This window comes from Oryctolagus cuniculus, chromosome 5 (assembly GCF_964237555.1).
Source record: "Oryctolagus cuniculus chromosome 5, mOryCun1.1, whole genome shotgun sequence".
Lineage (NCBI taxonomy): Eukaryota > Metazoa > Chordata > Mammalia > Lagomorpha > Leporidae > Oryctolagus > Oryctolagus cuniculus.
In genome coordinates, this window is record NC_091436.1 from 16,541,913 (window position 1) to 16,567,562 (window position 25,650).

At 44.2% G+C, this 25,650-nt stretch overlaps 1 protein-coding gene across 5 annotated transcripts in view; it reads left to right on the forward strand.

The window, feature by feature from the left end:
• Positions 1–25,650, forward strand: part of RMND1 (required for meiotic nuclear division 1 homolog) — a 46,199-nt gene that overhangs the window by 4,768 nt on the left and 15,781 nt on the right. For 3 of the 5 annotated variants that reach the window (XM_017345423.3, XM_002714941.5, XM_070073410.1), the window contains exons 2-9: positions 540–1,057; positions 13,252–13,360; positions 17,110–17,185; positions 17,815–17,854; positions 20,316–20,416; positions 22,032–22,138; positions 22,965–23,029; positions 24,806–24,882. In XM_017345423.3, the coding sequence (XP_017200912.2) occupies positions 554–1,057; positions 13,252–13,360; positions 17,110–17,185; positions 17,815–17,854; positions 20,316–20,416; positions 22,032–22,138; positions 22,965–23,029; positions 24,806–24,882 (1,079 nt within the window). In that variant the 5' untranslated portion in view covers positions 540–553. The remainder of the gene's footprint in view (positions 1–539; positions 1,058–13,251; positions 13,361–17,109; positions 17,186–17,814; positions 17,855–20,315; positions 20,417–22,031; positions 22,139–22,964; positions 23,030–24,805; positions 24,883–25,650) is intronic. The other 2 variants (XR_007922790.2, XM_051854232.2) reach the window with 2 other exon arrangements.

The window sequence follows — 25,650 nt, forward strand, 5'->3', positions numbered from 1 at the left end:
GAAGAGGAGCAGCCAGGACTAGAACCCGGCACCCATAGGGGATGCTGGCACCACAGGTGGAGGATTAACCAAGTGAGCCACAGCGCTGGCCCCATATATTTGTTTTTTTAACCTTGTTCTTTTATTAGAATTAGGTCAAGATGTATCTGTTCTACAAAAATTTTTAAGAGAAATATGCCTTTATCTGGGGAAATACAAATATATATATATTTTTTTTTTTTTTTTTTTTAAAGGCTGGTGTTTAACGCAGCTGTTTAGGTGCCACTTGGGACACCTGCATGCTTTATCAAAGTGCCTAGGTTCAAGTCTCAGCTCTGCTTCTGATTCTAACTTCCAGTAATGTGCACCCTGGGAAGCCCGTAGGTGGTTGAGTTCCTGCCATCCATGTGGGAGACCCACGTTCAGTTACCAGCTCCCATGTGGGAGTGAACCCGGGGATTCGAGAGCTCTCTGTGTGTCCTTGGCTGCCTTTCAGATAAGTGAAAATCAAAATCAACAAAACCAAAAACTCTTCAAACTTTGAATTGATTTTCTTTTAGCTTGGGATGTGGTGATGCCTGCCAGACTTCTCCGAGCCCTGGCCGGATCTCACAGTCTATTACCCAAAGTGCATCAGTGCCGAAGACCCATTCATTGGATGTTAAGTCCACGTAAGGAATTTGAAACTACAACATGCAACACCCTGACAATACGTCAAAACTTGGATTTGTTCTTTCCTGATGCATCGGCTGGTGGTTTGAATAAGTTTCAGATGCTGGGAATGAATGAGAAAATATTAAATACAAGCCTGTTCTCTCCACTAAATATTGCACGTTGCCAGGGTGAAAGAGTGCAGCTTCCAACCCTGAAGTCATTGGATACTTGCAGGAAAGTGACCCACAAACCAAACTTCTTGGGTTCTAAGTGGTTTATAAAAATATTAAGGAGGAATTACTCATCTGTATCAACCGAAACCTTTGTTCCCAAACAAGACGTTCCTCAAATCAAGAGACCACTGAAAGCTTCCAGGACCAGGCAACCATCCAGGACCAACCTCCCAGTGCTGTCCGTGAATGAGGTAAGGTGGGTGCGTTAGTGATTGTCGCTCACACTGTAAACTAGTGTGCTTGTACCACGGCCTCACTGCTAACCTAAGAGAGCTAGCAACCCACTCAGTGTTTGTCATCAAGGTCTTTGAATCCTAATATATCCAAGAGGAATCACAGTGTTAATTTTTGAGAATGGATGAAGGCTGGCGTGGCACAGCAGGTTAAGCCTCTGCTTGTGATACTGGCATATTGGAGCACTGGTGTGAGGCCTGGCTACTCTGTTTCTGATCCAGCTTCCCACTAACGCACCTGGGAAGGCAGCAGATGATGGCCCAAGTGCTTGGGTCCCTCACACCAATGAGGGAAACCCAGATGCAGTTCTTGCCTCCTGGCTTTGGCATGGCCCGGTCCCAGCTGTTGCAGCCATTTGTGGGGAGAGCCAATGGATGAAAGAGCTCTATATCTCTATATCTCTTTCTGTCTCTCCTTCCTATCCCTCTGATTCTGCGTCATTCAAATAAATAAATCTTTTTTTTTTTTTTTTTGACAGAGTAGACAGTGAGAGAGACAGAAAGGTCTTCCTTTACCATTGGTTCACCCTGCAATGGCCGCTGCGGCCAGCACGCTGTGGCCAGCGCACTGCACTGATCCGAAGCCAGGAGCCAGGTGCTTCCTCCTGATCTCTCATGCGGGTACAGGGCCCAAGGACCTGGGCCATCCTCCACTGCCCTCCCGGGCCACAGCAGAGAGCTGGACTGGAAGAGGAGCAACCAGGACAGAACCCGGCACCCCGACCGGGACTAGAACCCGGTGTGCAAGCGCCGCAGGCGGAGGATTAGCCTATTAAGCCACAGCACCAGCCAATAAATCTTCTTAAAAGAAGAATATGTGAAACATTAAAGCAAAATATAAGCAATAAGATATATAAAAATACAGTTTATGAAATATTGGCCAAAAGCGGCTGAAGAAAGAGGACAGTATTAAGTCCAATCTAGGAATGGAGCTGCAAGGAAAAAAAAGTTTTTAGAAAATCAAGCTAGAAATTCTTCATCAGATTAAAAAGCTAACCGTGCAAACAGGCAGCATTCATTAGCTGCTCACTGTGCGCTGGTGGCAAGTTGACTTGGCAAGGTAGAATCAAAAATCAGCAACAAGGTGTTTGTGTTTTCATCCTCTGAAGCTCCAAGCGGGTAGTTTTTACTCACCAGTAAGGCTTTCAGGATTTTTAGCTACGGTTTGGTACTTCTCTCATAAGAGATGAGCTAATTAAAGGTCGAGATCAAGCCCTTGTTATCCTTTGTGTCCTGTAGGATGCCTAGGATTGTGCCTTGAGCTGATAAATGCTTATTAAATTGGAAAGGTTGGAAAAGAGGCAAAGGGATCTTTAATGTCTGCGGTCACCAGTATCCAACATTAGAAATAGGAGTGCAGCCCCATGGGAGACCAGGAAAAGCACCTGGCTCCTGGCTCCTGCCATCGGATCAGCGCGGTGCGCCGGCCGCAGCGCGCCGGCCGCGGCGGCCATTGGAGGGTGAACCAACGGCAAAGGAAGACCTTTCTCTCTGTCTCTCTCTCTCACTGTCCACTCTGCCTGTCAAAAAAATTAAAAAAAAAAAAAGAAAAAAAATAGGAGTGCAGATATCTAAAACTTGACTAGGCCTTCTGAGAAAGCCAGAATAATGCCTTCCTTTGCATCTTGATTTTTTTTTTTTAATTTGAGAGGTAGAATTACAGATAGAGGGAGAGACAGAGAAAGGCCTCTTCATCTGTTGCTTCACTCCCCAAATGGCCACAATGGCTGGAGCTGAGCTGATATGAAGCCCGGAGCCTCTTCCAGGTCTCCCACATGGGTGCAGGGGCCCAAGCACTTGGGCCACCTTCCACTGCTTTCCCAGGCCATGGCAGAAGCTGGATCAAAAGAGAAGCAGCCAGGTTAGAACCAGCACCACAAGTGATGCCAGCACCACAGGCAGAGGCTTAGCCTACTGTACCACAGTGCTGGCCCTGCATCTTGATTCTGAGAATAGAACTGAGCATGTCTGATTTTGGCTGTTTGTTTTCCTGTGAGGACAACAGCCTTTGATCAAGTCCACAACTTATTACTCATCCTCAGGTTGTGAAATCAGGGGTCAACGAATGCTTGTTATTAAGTCTCACGTTTTGCCTGGATTTTCTGCACCCAGACGTAAGGGGTGGCAGTGCTGGTGTGGGTGCTACACTCAAGACTGCCTCTTTCCAGGAGCCTGGTTCCCAGGGCCTGGAGGTAGGCTGGGAAATTTCTGTTAAGTAGAAAAAACTGCCTTGGAGGCAGATCCAGAAAAGAGAAAGTTTGTTTTTTCCTTCGTTAAATCTAGCAGCACAGTGTGTCCAGTTTCTTAGGAAGGAGGTGATACAAAGAAGATACTTTTTTTATAGTTATGGACTGAGAGCTATCAAAAGAAGCTTTGCTTTATTTCTTTGGGGTGGCCCTAGACTTGGAGGCAATTCTCCTGAGTTCGATTTTCATTAGGATTTTTTTCTACTTGCTTTCAGGAAAGAATTTGAAATAGATTTTTAAAATTCAAGGCAATTCCATATGAAATAATAAAGTCATTTAAATTTAGCAGAGCAAACAGTTGATGTGAACAGAAAAATAATTGTTATCATGTACCTGGTGTGAGTAATCTAGTTGGACACTGAGTATTAAGAAGCTTAGTATTTAAAGGAAGGAAGAAAGGGAATCTCCATGGGTTATGTGTCTCTTGTCTGGGTGGGGTGTGGATCGTGTCAGAGCAAAACATAAAAAATGTGTTTTTAGGAAGGAGTTTGTTTCATTTATTAGAAAGAGGCAGACAGATCTTTCCTCTCTAGCTTACTTCCCAGATGCCCTCAGCAGGTGGGGTTAGGCCAGGCTCGGTCCAGCCACATGGCTGTCAGGGACTCTTCCACCTGAGCCCCCATCTGCCGCCTCCCAGGGTGCACATTAGCAGGAAGCTGGATTGGAAACAGAGCCAGGCCTCAGATCCAGGCACTCTGATGGGGGTACAGGCATCCTAAGTGGCATCTCAACTCCTGCACCCAGTAAAAAATGTCTTAAGGGAGTTGACTTTCTCCAGCACTGAAGTTAAGAAGTCATTTATTTTATTTCATGAGTCCTTTTATTATAGGAGTTGTGTAACAGACAATGACTGCAGCTGCAGTTTTGGGAAAACGAGAGAGATGTTATCCTTCAAAAAGCACAAGAAAATTGTGGGAAATCTTACTTCTCTGAAGTAATCTGAGGTGATATAATTTCAGAACAATGTTTTCTGAAGGTTTTACTCTTCATGGGAGAAATCAGTCCTGACATGTGGCTATGTAGGTGCTTCAAAAAGTTTGTGGAATGGAATGAAAAGATGAGCTTACCTTGGTGCTGAGAGTTTTGAAATCCATGCATAACTTTTTCATAATACACTTCTCCCATGAACTCTTTGAAGACCCCTCTTATTTTCTCATGACTGAAGACAGACTTCTCTGTCCCCAACAGAGGGCCGCTCCACTTTCATGTGGGTGTGGTGGGGCTGGAAATCCTTGTAACCAGATGTCCTTTTTACCACCCTTGAATGGGACGAGGGAGGGCCTCTGCTCAAGGGCTGTTTGTCCTTTCCCACTCCTGCTCCTGAGCCAGCATTGGAAACTGAGTGGGTTTCACTCATCCTGCTTTGGAATTAACCCCTTACCTGCTCTCATTCGTAGAGACCTACTGATTTATTCGCCTGCCCCCCCCCCCCCATCCCATGGGCATGAGAGCAATGGTAGTGCTCCTTGTTGTTCATGTCCCACACTTTAGAAGAATGCTGGAGGATGAAAATCACTGATCTCGGCAGTAAGGAGCCCGGCAGCAGGAGAGTAAGAGGATGCCCATTGGTGATTTCCAGTCTTAGCGTCACAGTGTGCTGTAACAGCAACTACTGAGCAGTCAGTCTTTAAAAAATAAATAGATAACATCTAAGTGCACTGCTCCTAATGAAGCTAATGACTGGTATGTCGAGCTTGTATATGGCAGTCACTGGTGTGTGTGCATAGATGTGTGTGCAACATGATTTCTCATCATAGGGTGTAGTCAATAAAGCCTACAAGCAAAGCATTATACAGTAGCCCTCCTTTATCCATGGGGAAGCCGTCCCAAGATACCACTCCCTGCTCCATGGATGCTTGAAACTGCAGATGCCTTTTCCATCTTTTAAAAAAAATATTTCTGGGGCCGGCGCTGTGGCACAGTGGGTTAAAGCCCCAGCCTGCAGCGCCAGCATGCCATGTGGGCCCCAGTTCGAGTCTCGGCTGCTCCTCTTCCTATCTAGCTCTCTGCTATGGCCTGGAAAAGAAGTGGAAGATGGCCCAAGTGCTTGGGCCCCTACACCCACGTGGGAGACTGGGAGAAGCTCCTGGCTTCTCTCTTTGGATCGGCACAGCTTTGGCTATTGTGGCTAATTGGGAAGTGAACAAGAGGAAAGAAGACCTTTTTCTCTGTCTCTCCCTCTCACTGTTTGTAACTCTGCCTCTCAAATAAATAAATAAAATCTTTTAAAATTTTCTTTTAAAGATCTATTTATATTATTTGAAGGTAGAGAGAGAGGGCTTCCATCTACTGGTTCACTCCCCAAATGGCTGCAATGGCTGGAGCTGGGCCAGTCCAGAGCCAGTAGTTTCTTTCAGGTCTCCCACATGGGTGCCGGGACCCAGATACTTGGACCATGGTCCACTACTTACCCAGTCACATTAGCAGGGACCTGGATCAGGAGTGGAGCAGCTGGGACATGAATTGGCACCCATTTGGGATGCTGGTGGCACACTGTGGTGCCACAGCACCAACCCCTCCCCAAAAAATTATTTTTTTATTTTGGAAAGACACGCACAAGCACACACACACAAATTTCCATCCGCTGGTTTACTCTCCAAATGCCTGCAACAATGAGGGCTCAGCCAGGCAGAAACCAGGAGCCCAGAATTCAGTCTGGGTCTCCCATATGGGTAGCAGAGACCCAAGTACTTGAACCATCACCATGGCCTTCCAGAGTGCACATTAGCAGGAAGTTGGAGTTGGAAGTGGAACCAGGTCTTGAACCAGGCAATCTGATATGGGATCCCAAGCAGTGTGTGAACAGTTGTGCCAAATATCTGCCCTGCCTTTTCCATTTTAACTACGTACATAGGCACTGTGGCTATAACTTTGGTGGTTTGAGGTGTCTCAGCAAAACTAGCACAGATTCTTGTCCCTCCTTCACAATTTCAAAAATAGAAGATTGATTCTGGGGCTGGCATTGTGGCACAGCAGCTTGGCTGCAACACTGGCATCCCATACCACAGTGCCAGTTCAAGTCCCAACTGTTCCACTTCTGATCCAGCTCCCTGCCAATGTACCTGGGAAAGTAGTGGAAGATGTGGAAGATATCCCAAGTACTTCAGCCCTTATTACAAATGTGGGAGAGCTGGGTAGACTTCCTGGTTCTGGCTTTGGCTTGGCCTAGTTGAGGCCATTTGAGGAGTGAACCAGCAGATGGAAGCTCTCTCTCTGGCTCTCCCTGTCTCTCTGTAACTCTGCCTTTTAAATAAATAAATTTTAAAAAAGAGATTCATTCTTATTGTAGACCTTAGCAACTTCAGCGTATGATTTTTTTCTTTCTTTTAGTTGGGAACTTTCACTTTTTCATTTAAAGGAAGCACATTATAGCTCTTCTTCGTCATATCCAAATTGCCAGCCTCACTAGTCATGCACTTTGGGGCCACTGTTAAGTAGAATAAGGATAATTTGAACATGAGCACTGCAACACTTCAACAGTCGATCAGATAACCAAGACAGCTTCTGAATGACTAACAGGCAGTGTATGCTGCATGCCTGTGCTGGACAGAGGGATGAGTCATGTCCCAGGCATGGTGGAGTAGGATGGTGCGAGATTGCATCGGTCACTCAGAATGGTGTATACTTAAAAACTTAGAAATTTGTTATTTCTGGAATTTTTTTAAAAAGATTTATTTATTTGAGAGGTAGAGTTATAGACCGTGGGAGAGACATAGAGGTCTTTGATATGCTGGTTCACGCCCCAGATGGCTGCAACGGCTGGAGCTGAGCTGAGCTGAGCTGACCCGAAGACAGGATCCAGGAGCTTCTTCTGGGTCTCCCACATAGGTGCAGGGGCCCAAACACTTGGGCCATGTTCCACTGCTTTCCCAGGCTATAACAGAGAGCTGGATGGGAAAAGGAGCAGCTGGGACACAAACCAGCACCCATATGGGATGCCAGTGCCACAGGCAGAGGCCTAGCCTACCTACTACACCACAGTACCAAGCCCCTGGAATTTTTTTTTTTTTTTTTAAAGATTTACTTATTTGAAAGGCAGAGAGGGAGAGGTCTTCCATCTGCTGGTTCACTCCCCAAATGGCTACAGTGGCCAGAGTTGCACTAATCCAAAGCCAGGAGCCAGGAGCCTCTTCCAGGTCTCCCATGCAGGTGCAGGGATCCAAGCACTTGGTCCATCCTCTGCTGCTTTCCCAGGCCACAGCAGAGAGCTGGATCAGAAGTGGATTAACCGCCATTCAAACCAGCACCCATAAGGAATGCCAGCACTACAGGCAGCAGCCTTACCCACTAAGCCACAGCACCAGCCCCTGGAATTTTTCTTTTAACATTTCAAATTGACCATGGGTAAGTAAAACCATGGTTTCAGGACTGGGGAAGGGGGGGCACTATCATCCCAGTAATGTAAAATGTATCCATGTTTTATAACTTCCATCTACAATCAGTGTATAGCAGAAAAGTAGGCGTCTTCCTCTTGGTAAGTACAGCCTGTTTCTACTCACTGTCCTCTTGACACCAAGATGTGGGGTTTTCTCATCCCCCCTCACCAACCTCTTGTCCACCTCTCCAGCCACAGCTCAGTTCAGTTCTGGCAGTGACTAAAGAGTTAGTTTGGACACTGCAGGATAATTTCAGGTCCATGAGACTACCCCTCACATCAGACACGCGATTCAAGTTCCAGGTTGACTCCTGTACCATACTACTACTACTACTACTACTACTACTACTACTTTTTTTTTTTTTTTTTAAGATTTTGTGTATATTTTTTAAAGGCACAGTTAGAGGAAGAGACACAGAAAGCAAGAGATCTTCCCTCTGCTTGTTCACTCTCCAAATAGCCACAATGGCCAGGGCTGGGCCAGACTAAACCCTGGAGCTTCTTCCAGTTCTCCCATGTGGGTACAGGGGCCATCCTTTGCTGCTCTCCCAGGTGCATTAGCAGGGAGCTGGATCAGAAGTGGAACAGCCAAGACTCGAACCAGTGCCCAGATGGGATTCCAGCATTGAAGGCAGCAGCTTTACCTATTACGCCACAACACCTTCCCGACCCTGTACTTCTAACAACCAGCTGTCATTCGGGGTCTCAGTGACGCCGTCCTCTGGTTTGATGATTTGCTAGAATGGCTCACAGAGCTCAGGGAAACATTTACTGGTTTCTATAAATGTGGTTATAAAGGATACAGATGAGCAGCCAGAGTCAGAGGCGTATCAGGCAAAGTCTAGAAGTGCCCAGGACACAAAGCCTGTGTTCCTGGGGGGTTGGGGTTTGCCCCCACCCTCTACACAGAGGCACATTGTCCAATCTGAACCAAACTTCTTGTTGAGGTGTTTACATCACGTAGACATGGTCAACCGTGGGCTGAATGCAGCCTTTCTCCCTTTCCCAGGGATGGGCTGGGGGCTGAAAGTTCCAGGGTTCTCATCAAGGGCTGGTGTTCTAGCAGGTGGCCCCTATCCTGCCGCCATCCAGGAGCCCAGCAAGAGTGACCTTGCTTGAGCAGACATTCCTGGTGCTCATGGAGTGACCAGGGTGTCGGAGCTCTGTGCCAAGAACCACGGACAGAACCCAAACATAAACTCACTGTTAGAACACGGCCATGTAACAGCAACATGGCCATAATATACTAATTTTCTTCAAGAAAATTAGCAATGCTACTAAAACACAAATTGTACATTGATTTATGGCCGCATCTGCTGGAGCTTTGTCTTCTGTACCAGAAAAACAAAACACAACCGAAATAAAGTGGTTTGGGCTGCTTTTGTATTTTAAAACTGGAAGTCCTAAGTTTAGGGCCTAAATGCAGTGACTATTTTAGGTTGGTTGGTTGTTGATCTCCATCCTGAAACCTGAAATTTGTTTTACATATATGTGCAATTAGTGCTAAATATAAATTCACTATAAAAACCCAGAAAAACCATTTCTAAAAATGAAAGCTTTTCGCAGAGTGACAGCATCCTTGGTTCATGGGGGTAAAATGGAAAGAAAAGACATTCTGTGGTTCTCTCTTCCTTCTCTCATCAGGCCTTAATAAAAACTTGAAATTAAAAGCACAGGAAACAAGATGACAAAAAAAGCCAATTATTGGGCCAGCGCCGCAGCTCAATAGGCTAATCCTCCGCCTGCAGCACCGGCGCACCGGGTTCTAGTCCCGGTCGGGGCGCCGGATTCTGTCCCGGTTGCCCCTCTTCCAGGCCAGCCCTCTGCTGTGGCCAGGGAGTGCAGTGGAGGATGGCCCAAGTGCTTGGGCCCTGCACCCCATGGGAGACCAGGAGAAGTACCTGGCTCCTGCCATTGGATCAGCGCGGTGCGTCGGCCACAGCGCGGTGGCCATTGGAGGGTGAACCAATGGAAAAAGAAGACCTTTCTCTCTGTCTCTGTCTCTCTCACTGTCTACTCTGCCTGTCAAAAAAAAAAAAAATTATTAAAACGTGTGAATTGTTTAATAATAGAACAAGCCCCACAACTTAAACAGAGACTCAGATCCAAGAAGTTGAATTCAGGGAGAGCAGGGTGGCAGCCATGTCCGCAGTGCCACTGAGTAGAAATTCGAGCCAAATGAATCAGAAATACTGCAGGAAGGTAATAAGGTAACAATCTTCGAAAAATGGAACAGAGATCCTTGGAACAGTTGAATGAAGACAAGTTGTTTTTATTTATTTATTACATTTTAGGCTTTTATTCAGTGAGAGAAATCATAGGGATGTGAGAGCTTTATCTAAGAGAGAGAGGTAAATCTGGGTTCATACCAAGCACCAGGAACCAGCCACGTAGAGGAGCATCTAGGCCAGGAAGCCTAAGGCAGGTGGCCTGAAGGCCACGCGCCCTGGAGGCACAGGGCTACAGCAAGCCCCCTCCTGGCAAGAGGCCAGGGAAAGGAAGAGAGGCGCAGGACACACCTTGTCCCAGGCTTCTAACCCACTTCCAAAGGGGAGTGGTTAATTAAACAAGTTGTTTTTAAAGATGTATTTGTCATCTATTTGGACATAAGAATCTATTTTCTCATAAACATGGTGATTGAATACTTCAGCTTGTCTCATCCTTGAGAGTTCCATGTATTATAGCATGGGTGGACCTGGCCAGTAACAAACTAGAGTGAAACCAGCAAGAGACAGTGGGGAGGAAGGGGCTGCGTGGGCTGGAGACCACGCGCTGCCTACTCTAGTTCGTGATTGCCACGTCTTCCACTGGGTCAGGAGATGGTGGGAATCCAGATTTTATGCAGTGTCTCCACTTGTTGTTGACAATTAGCTCAAACTTTAGAAATGCTATGTAGGTCAACTCTTGCGTCAGATGTTTCTTTGAGCTGCAGGTTTACAACCCTGATTCTAAAGACACAGGCTCCACAGTTTTCAGTACAGTTATGGGAAAATAGCTCCACTGGCCCCACTCTTGACCTTTTTAATCCCCTGTCCTCCTCTGGTGCCTCTTCTCCCACTTCAGCCCAAACGGAGTGCGTCAGCTGCAGCAGTCACGGAAGTAATTCTGAGGTCCACCCTCATAGTCTGCAGTTTTGCCTAGCGAGGGTCAATCTGTTAGTTGTCACAGGCAGGCTCTGCCTGCGCTGGCCGTACCAGATGCCTTTTAACAGGACTCCTCCATTCCGCCAGCTTTATCGCTGGGTTCACATCACATCTGCTCTTTTCACTGCTCAAGGCCATGAAAAAATAGCCAGCACTCATAACCCTTCAGCACCCACGTGGTTCCCACACTCCCATCACCACGACTTCTTCCGCTCTCTTGATCCACGTGTATGTGACTGTGTCTGTGTGCTCCTCCCTCCCTACACAACCCTGGAAACTAGCCCATCCATTCTCTGTGAAAACAGGGCAATACGTCCATGCGTGCCCACTTATCCAGAGACAGAGTTCGTCTGACTTTGCAGTTTTTCTGATTTAGCTGCACTGATCTTGTTCCTGAGAGGGTATTGTATTGAGTTTAGACTTTGCCATTTGTGTGGATCCTCAGATCCTCTGTGTTCATTCATCTCCTTTTGAGTGTAGACAGATTGAGGACAGAGCAAAGCAGGGTTAGGCAGGCAAGAGAATGAGAGGACTCGTGGACTGGGTCTCTAAAATCTTACCCTGGGAATGCACCGGAGCAGCCAAGGATCTAGGAGCCAAGAAGGTAGGTCCTAAGAATGACTCAGAGCTCTTTTTAAAAGATTGACTTATTTTTTGAAAGTCAGAGTTACATAGAGAAGGAGAGGCAGAGAGAGAGGTCTTCCATCTGCTGGTTCACTCCCCCATTGGCCATAACGGCCCGAGCTACACCAATCCAAGGCCAGGAGCCAGGAACTTCCTCAGGGTCTTTCCATGAGGGTGCAGGGGCCCAAAGATTTGGGCCATATATTTTTTTTTTTAAGATTTTTATGTATTTATTTGAAAGGTAGAGTTACAGACAGAGAGAAAGGTCTTCCTTCCGTTGGTTCACTCCCCAAATGGCCGCTACAGCCGGCGCTGAGCCAATCCAAAGCCAGGAGCCAGGTGCTTCTTCCTGGTCTCCCATGGGGTGCAGGGCCCAAGGACCTGGGCCATCCTCCACTGCACTCCCTGGCCACAGCAGAGAGCTGGCCTGGAAGAGGGGCAACCGGGACAGAATCTGGCGCCCCAACCGGGACCAGAACCCAGTGTGCCGGCACCGCAGGCGGAGGATTAGCCTGTTGAGCCACGGCGCCGGCCCTTTTTGCTTTTTAAAGCTGACTTAAACCAACTAAATTGATGACAGAAATCACTAATGGATTGTGTCCTGCAGTTTGAAAAAACATAGCCATGGGCCATATTGCTTACTGTGTGTGTTACCGGTCGCAAAGGGGAAGGCGGTTTCCGGAGCAAGTCTCTTGGACTCTTCCTCAGCCTAGTATTGAAATAAAAAGCCGGGAAACAATTTGCAAAGAGGCAGAACGTTTTATTCAATTGGCAAGTGATAGGTAAAGCGTCTGGTCTGAGAGGAGACCAGGCGGGGTGCTTGAGTGAAACACTGGCTTTGAGGAAGTGTCCAGGTTTTTAAGTCATTACTGTTGTTTTCCAGTGGGTCATTCTGTGGGGGCACCCATTGGATGGGGGTTTCACATAGGTATGTTGATTGGCTTGGGGCTTGGAGATGGGGCGGCGGGTCTCCTGGAGACTGTCTCCTCAGGGGCTCAGCCCCCTCCTCTGCTAGCTCTAGGTGGAAGATGGCAACTAACTTGAAGAACTAGTTTAAAACTGCAAGGTCACACAAGATAGCCAGGGCCTCTCGGACCGTCTAACTCTCCCCAGGTGCTCAGCCCCTTCCCTTGCCAGCTCTGAGTGAAAACCTGCACCCACCCTGAAGGTGTGATTTAAAGCCACAAGGTCATGCATGCAGCACGAGAAGCTATTGTGGGGGAGATGCCAGCTGGCCTGGAGACAGGCTTTCCAGCCACAGCGGGCAGCCTGCTCGTGAAGGGCATTCTCCGTAGGTCTGAAGAGGCCCACAGACTCCCAGCCCCACTGGCTGTCTTCAGTATGTATGCCATATAGACACACACAACATGATAACTATGTATGCACAGTACAGGAACCAAAGCCCTAACCAAACCAGGAGGCATTTCCAGTTTTACAGGCAAAAAAATTTTGAAATCCCTGCATAGTTTTTTCATAACATTTTTGCGTTTTTGGAGCTTCCTCATTTGATAAGGAGTCTGTATCTTGCTCCATCTTTTTTTGCCTTGTAGGGGCAAGATCTTTGGTAGAATGAGCTGAAATTTGTCTCCAGGTCCCTCTGTCTCTTCATCCTTGTCGCATCCTTTGTGTGAAACCTTTGAGGTTTCTGAAGACAGCTCTGCAGCACCAGCTTTGCAGCTGGAGTCGCGTAAGGGGACACAGCTGCCGTCGCACAGGTGTGTCAGCCTCTTGGTAAACCGTGTTGTGCTCCTCTCTCTGCGACAGGACCTGATGCACTGCACAGCATTCGCAACAGCAGACGAGTATCACCTGGGAAGTCTGTCCCAAGAGCTGACCTCCCACGGATACGTGGAAGTAACAAGCTTGCCTAGAGGTACTTCTGCTTGAACCTGGGGCCAAGTATGTTAAAATGCATTAGAAAATCATTTTCTGTTCTGTCGTCTGAAGCATACACCTGTTTGCCTTTCATTGTCTGTTGAAAGGATTTTATCATTAAAGTGGCATTTAATCTTTTTATACAAATAACATGTAAAGAAAAGAAATTGTATTTACAGAGGACTTAGTTCTCAGAATAAAATCAGTGTGCTTTTATTAAGTTTCAGTTATAGGATCACTCTTCCTTGAGATGATCAAAGGCCAAACAACTTCCTGTCATGTCAGAAAGTTATTTTAGTACTGCAGAATGCTAAAACTGATAGAAATAGGAAGAGCTTTTAAAACAAATCACAAAATAGACAATAAGCACAATGAATATAAGAAGAAATATTTCGAGGATTTTAGGTTAGTCTCAGGAAGGATTCTCAAGAAAGTAGTGATTTAATGAAAAATGAAAAACTTAGGACATTTTGATGGAAGAAAATTTTATAGTAAAACTCAGATATCTTCATAACAACAAAATTTATGAATTTAGCCCAGAGTAGCAAAAATAGCAGGTTGGAAATCTCCCTGCTAGCGGAAAATCTTTTTTTTTTTTTTTTTTTTTTTTGACAGGCAGAGTTAGTGAGAGAGAGAGAAAGGTCTTCCTTCCATTGGTTCACACACACACACCCCCCAAAGTGGCTGCTACGGCAGGAGTTATGCCGATTCGAAGCCAGGAGCCAGGTGCTTCCTCCTGATCTCCCATGCAGGTGCAGGTGCCCAAGTGCTTGGGCCATCCTCCACTGCCTTCCCAGGCCACTACAGAGAGCTGGACTGGAAGAGGGGCAACCGGGACAAAACTGGCACCCCAACCAGGACTAGAACCCGGGGTGCCCACGCTGCAGGCAGAGGATTAGCCAAGTGAGCCAGGGCGCCGGCCCCACAGAGGAAAATCTTAAAGAGAGTCATTGAGTCCATATAAAAACAGCTGTGGGGGCCAGCGCTGTGGCTCACTGGGTTAATCCTCCACCTGTGGTGCCGGCATCCCACATGAGCACCGGGTTCTAGTCCCAGTTGCTCCTCTTTCAGTCCAGCTCTTTGCTGTGTTCCAGGAGGGCAGTGGAGGATGGCCTAAGTGTTTGGGCTCCTGCATCCGCATGGGAGACCAGGAAGAAGCACCTGGCTCCTGGCTTCAGATTGGCTCAGCACTGGCCGTGGCGGCCATTTGGGGAGTGAACCAATGGAAGGAGGACCTTTCTCCCTGTCTCTCTCTCTCTCTGTCTATAACTCTACCTGTCAGATAAAAAGAGGAAAACAACTATGATGTCCTTGTGGTTTTTCCAGCCTTGACCATTTGAACAGATGATCTGTGCCATTTGATAACAAAAACAAGTTGTAGCTGACTTAGAAAACCAGCTGTAGAGGCCAGGGCTATGGTATACTGGGTAAAACTACCACCTGCAGTCAGCATCCCATATGGGCGCCGCTGGTTCAAGACCCATCTGCTCCATTTCTGATCCAGTTCTCTGCTATGTCCTGGGCAAGCAGTGGAAGATGGTCCAAGTCTTGGGCTCTTGCACCCATGTGGGAGACCTGCAAGAAGCTCCTGGCTTCAGATCAGCTCAGCTCTGGCTGTTGTAGCCATCTGGGGAGTGAACCAACAGATGGAAAACCTGTTTCTCTGCCTCTAACTCTCTGTAACTCTGCCTTTCAAATAAATAAACAAACCTAAAAAAAAAAGAAAATCTGTCCAGAGCCCGTAAGATGAAAACTTGCCCAGGTGCATCCCTGGCTAAGATGCCAGCAGCATGGCTCAGTGCCTTGCAGGCTGGGGGTCTCCATGCCTGGGTCTCTTCTTTTAATTTGTGTTACTCTGGCTACATAGAAAACCTCTGACTGGTACAGCATGTAGTTCCATGGGAAGTTAGAGCTCATCAAAAGAGGTACTTTAAGACTTGGGCTCTGTCTGAAGAACCTGTCCCCTAACTTCTCCCAGAAATTCTGAAATTTTGAAGATAGTAATTTATATTTAGAAATATATGTTTTGCAAGTTAATAATATATTTTTGGTATGTTAACATTTATAATGTGCATTATAGAATATGTGTGTATAATAAATATTATTACCTTAATATGCAAAGCAACTATTCTTGATAAATTTTGGTATATTAATCTGTTTAATAACACTGATTATTTGAATGTGAAAACTTAAAAATAACTACAAATGATTTTAATGGTAGTTTTCATAATTAACCTGGAAATCAGATATGTTTAGAAATGTTCAGTATCGGCCGGTGCCTCAGCTCACTAGGCTAATCCTCTGCCTGCTGCGCCGGCACACCGGGTTCTAGTCCCGGTTGGGGCGCCGGATTCTTGTCCTGGTTGCTCCTCTTCCAGTCCAGCTCTGCTGTGGCCCGGGAGTGCAGTGGAGGAGGGTGGGCCCTGCACCCACATGGGAGACCAGGAAGAAGCACCTGGCTCCCGGCTTCAGATTGGTGCAGCGCACTGGCCATAGTGGCTGTTTTGGGGGTGAACCAATGGAAGGAAGACCTTTCTCTCTGTCTCTCTCTCTCACTGTCTAGCTCTGCCTGTTAAAAAAAAAAAAAAAAAACGAAAGAAATGTTCAGTATCTTTTATTTCTGTATATTTTCTATTGGGCCACACTTCATACAACAGAATTTAAAAATCATCAGAGCCTGGGAAGAGTGTGGGGAAGGGAGGGATGGAAAGAGGATGGTTAATGGGTTGCAGGGCTGCAGTTCGGTAGGAGGGATAACATTTAATGTTCTGTAGCTTGGTACGGTGAATGCAATTGACAATAATTATTGGATATTTCAAAATAGCTAGTAGAGAAGGTTTTGAATGTTGCCAACATAAAGATATGATATGTGTTTAAGATGTTAAAAATGCCAGTTACACACCGTATACATGCACTTAAATGTCATACCATACCCCATAGATATCGTTATAATTATGTGTCAATTAAAAATAAAAAGATAATTTTTAAGTTCAGTAGAATGATTAATTTGAGAATATTCAAATTACATTATTGATGAAATGGTGTTTAAAGGAAGTTATATTAATACTTCAGATTTTAGTTTAATTTCATAAAAAGCTTAATTTGTTAAAGATTTATTTTACTTGAAAGGCAGAGTTACAGAGAGGCAGAGAAAAAGAGAGAGATTTTCCATCCTCTGGTTCAGTCCCCAAATGGCCAGGACAGCTGAAGTTGGGCTGGTCCAAAGCCAAGAGCCAGGAGCTTCTTCCTTGTCTCCCACATGGGTGCAGGGGCCCAAACACTTGAGCCATCTTCTGCTGCTTTCACAGGCCACAGCAGAGAGCTGGATTGGAAGAGGAGCAGCCGGGACTCAAACCAGTGCCTATCTGGAATGCAGTGCTGTAAACCCGCTACACCACAGCGCCAGCCCCAAAGCTTAATTCTTGAACCTTAGTTTTATTGAACCTAGCACTTTAATAATTGGTAGTTGGACTGATTACTTAATCAAAAAGGGTGTGGGTGAACAGTTTTAAAATGTACTAACAATAATAGCAAAGTAATTTAATATGAAAATAGTTTATTTCAAAATAATATGGGAGTCATTTAATATATTAAAGCCTATCAAACTTTAGTAGAAAGAGAGATTGAGTTATGGGCATATCATGGTAGATAAATGACCTTAAGTACTTTATAAAAATGTTGATAAGTGACTCTTAAACCTATGTCACCCTGTGACATAGCTTTCATTCACTGATCTTTAAACCACAGATGCAGCAAATATTTTGGTGATGGGTGTGGGAAGTTCTGCAAAAGAAGGTGATCCTGGAACAGTGTTCTTCTTCAGGTGAGACAGGAGAGAAACCTCAGTGGGAAACGGGGTCATGGGCAGGGAATGGTGGCCACCCAAGGTGCAGGTATACCTCTTTAACAAAGGATCTGTTCAGAAATGTGTACGTGATTTAAAATCAACATTTGGTTCTTGTTTTAGCTCGGACAGTTCATCAGTGTCAGGAATCCTCTGATAAATCCTGTTTTGAAATAGAGTTTCGAAACTAGTGATCTTCCCCTGCTTTGTCTGTAAATGTGGGTTTCCATTGACTGCTGATGTAGACACCACTCCCGTTGTCTTCAGTGCTCTCAGCCTTGGCCCGTGCCCTGTCTCCTGCTGTCTTTACATCCTCGCTATTCTCTTTCTGCCCTTCTGTAGTTTCTCAGCTAAAGTTTAGCCCATCTTACTTCTCCAGAGACTTCAGCTGGTGAGACCTCATGTGCGAGTACACCTTAAACTCTCTCTAGGCTCTTATGTTAGCAAGTCTGCCTAGGGACTATATTGTCAAATCAGTAAGTGAATCATATTTTTTGAAAATTTCATTCTGGAAACATCCTATAAGTTATCTGAACGTGGCCTTATTATGACCCTAAAGAATGTGTTCTACCTTTAACTTAGTTGATTGCTTTGTTCTTTTAAATCAGGGAAGGAGCTGCTGTGTTTTGGAATGTGAAAGACAAAACTGTAAGTATAAGTGAAATATAGAACTATAAAAAGCCTCTAAAAGTACAAATCTTTAATTAACCCTCACTAATTTAAAATATTGGATGGAGGCCGGCGCCGCGGCTCACTAGGCTAATCCTCCGCCTAGCGGCGCCGGCACACCGGGTTCTAGTCCCGGTCGGGGCGCCGGATTCTGTCCCGGTTGCCCCTCTTCCAGGCCAGCCCTCTGCTGTGGCCAGGGAGTGCAGTGGAGGATGGCCCAGGTGCTTGGGCCCTGCACCCCATGGGAGACCAGGAAAAGCACCTGGCTCCTGGCTCCTGCCATCGGATCAGCGCGGTGCGCCAGCCGCAGCGCGCCGGCCGCGGCGGCCATTGGAGGGTGAACCAACGGCAAAAGGAAGACCTTTCTCTCTGTCTCTCTCTCTCTCACTGTCCACTCTGCCTGTCAAAAAAAAAAAAAAAAGAAAAAAAAAAATATTGAATGGAAAGTCAGAACCATCCTAGCTATACAACCGACAGAAGTATTTTAGCATGTGATAATGTATAAAATGAATAATGTATACAGTTACTTGCAAGTAATACATTTTCTAAGCTATATCATTCATGGGAAATGATTTCTTCAGTAGCCAAATCGGGATTTGTTTAGTATGTACACAGCCTTTTTAGAAGCAGTTGGGTGGCCAGGGTGAGTTAAGCCACAGCCTGCAGCGCTAGAATCTGATCTAGGTGCTGGTTCAAGTCTCAACTGCTCCATTTCCTATCCAGCTCCCTGCTAATGAACCTTGGAAAGCAGTGGTGGGTACCCTAGTGCTTGGGCCCCTGCTCCCATGTTGGAGACCTGGAAGAATCTGCTTCTGACTTTGCCCTGGCCCAGCCCTGGCTGCTGCGCCATTCGTTGAATGAACCAGCAGATGGAAGACTCCCCTTCTCTGTCAAATAAATAAAGCTTTACCAAAAAAAAAAAAAAAAAAAAAAAAAAAGCCACAGTTTGGTAATAAACATCAAGGTTTTATATTTAACTCAGCAGTTTTATACTCAAGAAGTTATCCAGAGGAAATAATCACAGTTCATGCATGATGAATTATGAACAAATTTTCATCGAAGCATTATTTACAATATCAAATATTATAAATAGATAAAATATGCAATAATGGGAAGCTTGTTACATATCCATAGGATAAAATATACTACAACTCTTAAGAATCATATTCCTAGAAAACTGCCTAGGTATATGATATAGTTAAACTCAACGAGCAGATTACAAAATATAACCAACATAATATCAGATCTTATTTAAAAATAAGCTTCATGGAATCACAGTTTAGGAAATATACCCTCATGTGATGGGGAGGGGGAAGATAGTCAATAAATAGGCATTTGTATAAAAGTACAAATGCTTGAGTTCTAAAATTGGAAAAACCGTTTTGGACAGCAGTTTAGCGATATTTATCAGATTTATAAGTGTGTGTGTCTTTTGAGCTAATATTTCCTAAAGAAATACTCCCACAAGGCCATGAAGATAGATGCATAAATAAAGATGGTGTCTTGAGGCATTATCAGAGTAAAGAGTAAAAATAATCTCCCATGGCGCTGGCCTTGTGGCACAGCAGATTAATCTGCTCCTGAGATACCAGCGTCCCATATCAGAGTGCTGGTTTGAATCGCAGCTAATGTGCTTCCAGCCCGGCTTCCTACTTAGATGTGTAGGAAGGCAGCGGAAGACAGCACAAGTGTTTGAGCCTCTGCCACCAGTGTGAGAGACCCAGATGGAGTATCTGGCCGCTGGCTTCAGCCTGGCCCAGCTGTGGCTGTTGTAGCCATTTAGGGAGTGAACCAGTAGATGGAAGGTATCTGGGTCTCTGTATCTGAGTCCCTCTGTTTTTGTCATTCTGTCGTTAAAATAAATAATAAATCTTTTAAAAAAAATATCTCCCATGAATGACCATTTAAGATGATGAAATAAATTCTGGTTCCTCCATTAAGGACACTAGTGTTGAAAAGATTCACATGTATGGTATGATCCCATTTCATATAAAAAGTAAAATGAATAAAAAGTATGGGAGAAAATTCATCATGTCTAATCATGATTGCCTCTAGGGACTAGGATTTCACACCAGAAGAAAGTCGTTCACTTTCTACTTCTGTGTTTTCGAAGATTAGATTTTACAAGTATGTTGGCCTTTGCTTTTTCTTTAGAGATTTACCAAACTATGTTACTGCTGGTTTCCTTTGGGTTGTGGGATATTGATAATTTTTTTTACTCCTTTATGCTTACTTGTTTTTCCCAAACATTAAAAAGAAAAAAAAAAGGTCAACCTGATTGGTATAATGTCACAGTGAACTTGCCTTTTCCTTAAAAACTAAGCAATAGAAAACACACTGTTAAATGTAATGGGAAAAAATGTTATAATCATTAACATTGTGACGTTCGCACTGCGGGAATTAGTTTTTAATTTCAGTTTTAACCTTCCTTTTCTTCTAGAGGAAACATGTGATGCAAGTTCTAGAAAAACATGAAATTCAGCCCTATGAAATTGCGTTGGTACACTGGGAAAACGAAGAGCTTAACTACGTAAAAGTAGAGTAAGTAACTTTAATCACTTGAAATAAACCAGGTGAAACAGTGGAGGAGATAAACATGAACATGGGAGACTTAAAGTTTTGTAGGCAGCCTACATCAATAAAATAGTATACCTTCATCAGAATGAACCGATCATGTTATTTCAGAAGAGTTTTCTCTCTAGTAAGTCCACATCGTTCTGCTGATTTGGGATGTGTAAAGGGAGTGTAATAGGGCTGGGTATGAGAACCCTTGGGGAATGTGAGCCTGCGGGGCCGTCCCAGGTCGGGTGAGTGGATGTCGTTGGGCCAGCGGATTTCCTTCTCAGCTAGGTGGGGAAGGTGGAGAGCAGTGAGCGCGGCAGAAGGCAATGGGCAAGAGACAGAAAGGTCTTTTTCCTTGTGGAGCTGCTGTCCAGTGAAACAGGAGAGATGGTTGCTGTGGATTAAGAAAGGAAGTGTAGAAAGCAGAGCTTGGAACGTTCCAGAGACTCAGCAGCTACAGAAAGACCACGAGAGAAGACAGCCGATGACAAGAATTACTGTTTCCAAGCGTTCTTCCGTGTCATCTCCAGTCTGACAAACCCCTGCCAAGGCAGTTACCTGGCTTTCAGGTGGGGCTCAGTGAGGCTCCTGCCTAAGGCTCCTGCCTGGTGACTGAGGACCTAGGCCCAGGGGCTGCCAGGGACTGAGGGTGTGAACCTAAGAGACAACAAATGGAGAGCTGATGGGATTGTATTAATTACTAAGCCCTCGGCCCTGTGGCCCGGTTCCATGCATTCTCCTCCTTCACTCTACTTCCAGATCACACTGTTGCTTACTGGGCACTCAGTTCTGCAAACGTGCTCATACACGCGTGCACACACATACACACACGCACACTTACAGTTGCTGGAGGGGTAAAACCTTCTGCCCTGCTCTTTGGAGCCCAGGTTCCTGCTGGCTCCAGTAAAGCATCTTGTCAGCTCTGCTCTAGGTCTGCATTCCCTTCCCTCTGGTGTTGTCAGGGCAGGCTCTGCCTCTGGCAGGCCCTGTGTCCACCTCCCTGGTCTCGGCTTCCTGGGTGGACGTTTACCTGTCCCCTTCATGCTCACTCGTGATGTTTATGTTCACCAGTTCCTTCCCCCCTGTCCCAAGTCCCTACCAGAGCCCTTCGGGCACTCCGTGAGTTCTCACAAACTCCCCTGTTTCACTCCCTTCCCGGTCAGGTCGGTGTGATTTTTAGATTGCACTGTGTGTATAGTTTTATATTTGGAATCATTACCATAGCAATTTATTATGAATGTTTTCCCTGTCTATTAAATATACTTCTAAATACGCTTTATAATTTTTGTTCTTAGAAAATTAACTATTGTTGAAGCATTGTCCTACTGAATATTTAGTTTCTTTTCTAATTTTTTACTGTTCAACTTTTAGACATAAAAAGGTATATTCACAAAGTGTTCTTTGCATCTTTGAATGTTTTCCTAGGATAAATTCCTAGAAGTGGAATTATTTGCATCAAAACATATGAGAACATTTATATGACTGATAGAAACTGTCAAAATGACCTCTAGAAAGAAAAATTGTAAAGTGGCTTTTTCCAAAGAAAATAAAATGTTTTCACATTTAGAAGATCCCCTTTTCTTTGTCTGTGCAGGGGGCAGTCAAAACTTCACAGAGGGGAAATCAGGTTAAACTCGGAGCTGGATTTAGACGATGTCATTCTGGAGAAATTCGCTTTCTCCAATGCTCTTTGTCTTTCAGGTGAGTGAGTGCTGTTGACTGTTGCCATTTTCTCAAGGGAAGATTAGACCTTTAGTAAAAATTCTGACTCGTTTTCAAAGAACATTCAACAAATCCTTAGCATTCCTTTTTCTCCCTCAATAGTAGTTACTATCAAAGACAGTATCTAGTATCTGTGTTGATCAAGCCTACCATCTCCAGAAGTATTTTACCCGTGCTTTTTACTGCCTTTGTTTTCCTTTGCTTGTCTCGCTGTGTGACTGTTACACTTAGGTAGCATGTAACCCACACTGAGAGCCCAGGCCTGTGTGTAGAAAACCACCCTCTGGCATTTCCCAAGAAAGGGGCAGAGTGTCACAGCAGCTCTAATATTGTGGAAGATCCGTGCTCCTGAGTAAGCTGTCTCAGTCCCCTGAGCCCGCCTTTGGCTGCTGCTGCAGCATGTCTGTACCTTCCTGGGAAGCTCAGAGCTTTCTAAGCTTCATGGAGAGCTCCCACAAGTGTCCCTCCTTCCCCATCTGCAAAGCTGCCACAGCGTCAGGGGGTCCTTTACCCCATCTGGGTTTCCAAGGATGTAGAATCGGAAATTAGAAAGTCGGGAATTGACTTATATGCACCTGTGTTCTGCAAACAGGGCTTGGAAACCCGTTCAGTTTCCTGGATCTTGTTCTACTTCAGTTCTGTCCTCTACAGTAATAACTATTCTTAAATTTCACTGTCAGATTTTAACTCATTTGCTTCTTAAACTGTCATTGAAATGACAACAAAGGTACTGTGTAATTATGCATTTCGTGTACACATGAATATGATGATAAAGAAATATTCCATTGTTAATTTTTTTTCCCAGTGAAACTGGCTATTTGGGAAGCAACACTGGATAAGTTTATTGAGTCTATTCAGTCAATTCCAGAGGTAATTATATCAATTTTATGCTTGCTTTCAAGGATTGATTTCTAGTTAGAGAAAATATAAAATTTCCCAATACAACAACACATGTTAACAACAAAAAAATAGTCACAACAATAATAAAGCTATACTGAATTTAAGCACAAAGAAAAAGCTTCCCAGTTACATATAAAATGAGGAAATAAATTTTATATTGATTATTTTCAACTTTTTAAAACTTGAAATTGTTTTCTTGTGACAAAGCAATTTTTTTTTTTTTTTGGTAAATTTTATTTTTTTGAGAGGCAGAGAGAACGAGCAAACTCCCATCTGTTTCACTCACCAAACAGTTGCAATGGCTGGAGCTGGGGCCCAAAGCTGGGGGCTGAGAACTTAATCCAGGACACCCACGTGGGTAGCAGAAACTCAGTAACTTGAGCCATCTTGACTGCCAGGTTCTACATCAGCAGGAAACTGGAGTCAGGAACCAGTGCTGGGTATCAAACGCAGGTACTCCAGTGTGGATGCAGGCAGGCATCTTAACTGCCAGGCTAAATGCCCACTCGTTGAAATATTTTTAATGCAACTGAATTAAAGTACAAGAAAATAAATCTTTCTTAAGAAAGAAGACTATTACCACTTGTTCTTGATGAAAAAAATATTTAGCTAAATTATGAAAGAAATAATGTCATGAATAATAATTATAGTCAAATATTTTAGTATGTAGTTATATTGTAATATTAAAATTTCAGTATGTTAAAATTATTATAATTAATTTTGTTCTCACTGGAACAGAATAAGGTAATTATACTTAGGAAAAGAGACCCTGCTTTTCCAATAAGAGTTTAAGACTGTACAAAGGTATGGAAATGCTGCTGAGGGGGGAAACTTAAAATATAAAGCTTCTACTTAATAAGATTGGGGGAAGGTGACCTTGTGACACAGCAGATTAAGCTGCCACTTGCAACCCCAGCATGCTACATTGGCATGCTTGTTTGAGTTCCAGCTACTCTGCTTCCGATCCAGCTCCCTGCTAACGTACTAGGAAAGCAGCGGAAGGTGGTCCAAATGGTTGGCCCCTGCCACCCACAGGGGAGACCCAGATGGGGTTCCTGGCATCTGGCTTCTGCTCAGCCCTGGGTGTTGCAGCCATTTGGGGAGTGAACCAGCAGATGAAAGATCTCTGTCTCTCATTCTGCCTTTCAAATGAAAATAAATCATTTCCAAAAAAAAAAGTTGGATATATTTCAGGATGAATTAAAACGCATCTGGGAGACAGTCATCCACAAGATGTTTGCATAGTGTCAGAATGATGCTTCTTTACAGTTTGCTTTATGGACCTAATACTTATTAAAAATATATGTGTGTGTGTGTGTATGTCTGTATACACACATATGTACATACATACAGTCATGTCTCAGAATATGTAGGGGATTAGACCCCCTAAGGACACCAAAATCTGTGGATGCTCAAGTCTCTTCTAGAAAATATTGTAGTATTTGCCTATAACCTATGCATATCTGTTGTATGCTGTGAGTCATCTCTAGGTAATTTTTAGCAGTACAATGTATGCGCCTTATAAAAGTTGTTACATTGTGTTGTCTAGGACATCATGACAAGAAAAAGAAATCTATACAATACAGATGTTTTTTTTTGTTTGTTTTTTTTTTTTTTTTTTTTTTTTTTTTTTTTTTTTTTTTTTTTTTACTTTTCTATCCAGGTTGATTGAATCCATGGATGCAGAACCTCTGGATACAAGGGACTGGCTATTTATGTGGGCTTTTTTCCTTCTCTCCCAAACAGGCTTTAAAAGCTGGGAAGAAAGTGAAACTATCTCACAAAGAAGTCATGCAGAAAATGGGTGAACTATTTTCCCTAAGGTAAAATTTGCGTTGTAAATAATATACTTCATACATTTCACAATCTCAAGAAAACATTCTAATAATTCTGGAAGGATAGTGAAGAGCAAACATTTGTACCTTTATAGGAATTACAGCTATTTTCATTTCATTGATTATAAGCAGGAAAACCATTACCCATGAGAAGCAGTTGAACTGTGTTAGGAATACACTGGAAGAAATTTTGCATGTGCAGGAGATCATAATTTACATGAAACCCATCTTAAAGAGCATAGTTGCTGTACTTTGAGGGAAGAAACATTCTGGAGTTTTGGTTAATGGGAATTTTCAATACAAATATATCACTGCATCGTGTATGCTAAATAGACATAATTTGCTACAAGAAAGTTTATGTATTATATTTTATTGAATCTGAGACATGATACAATGTCACAGGCCATGCAAAATGCTGCCAGTTAAACTATGATGGTGTGTTTTATCACAGAATTTAAATCTTAGACTTACTGAAATGGCATCTTACTTGGATATAGATTATGTCACATTCCCTCTTGGGCATACCTTAAAAGGAAAGCATAAAGGATATCTTCATGCACTGACTCACTCCCCAAATGTTTGCCAGCATTGGGCCAGGCCAAAGTCAGGAGCCAGGAACTCCATCCTCGTCTTTCACATGAGTAGCAGGGCCCCAATTACCTGACCCATCATCTGCTGATTATGGTTCCTAGGTACATTAGTAAAAAGCTGCATCAGAAGTAGTAGAGGCAGGACTTGATCCCATTCACTCCAGAA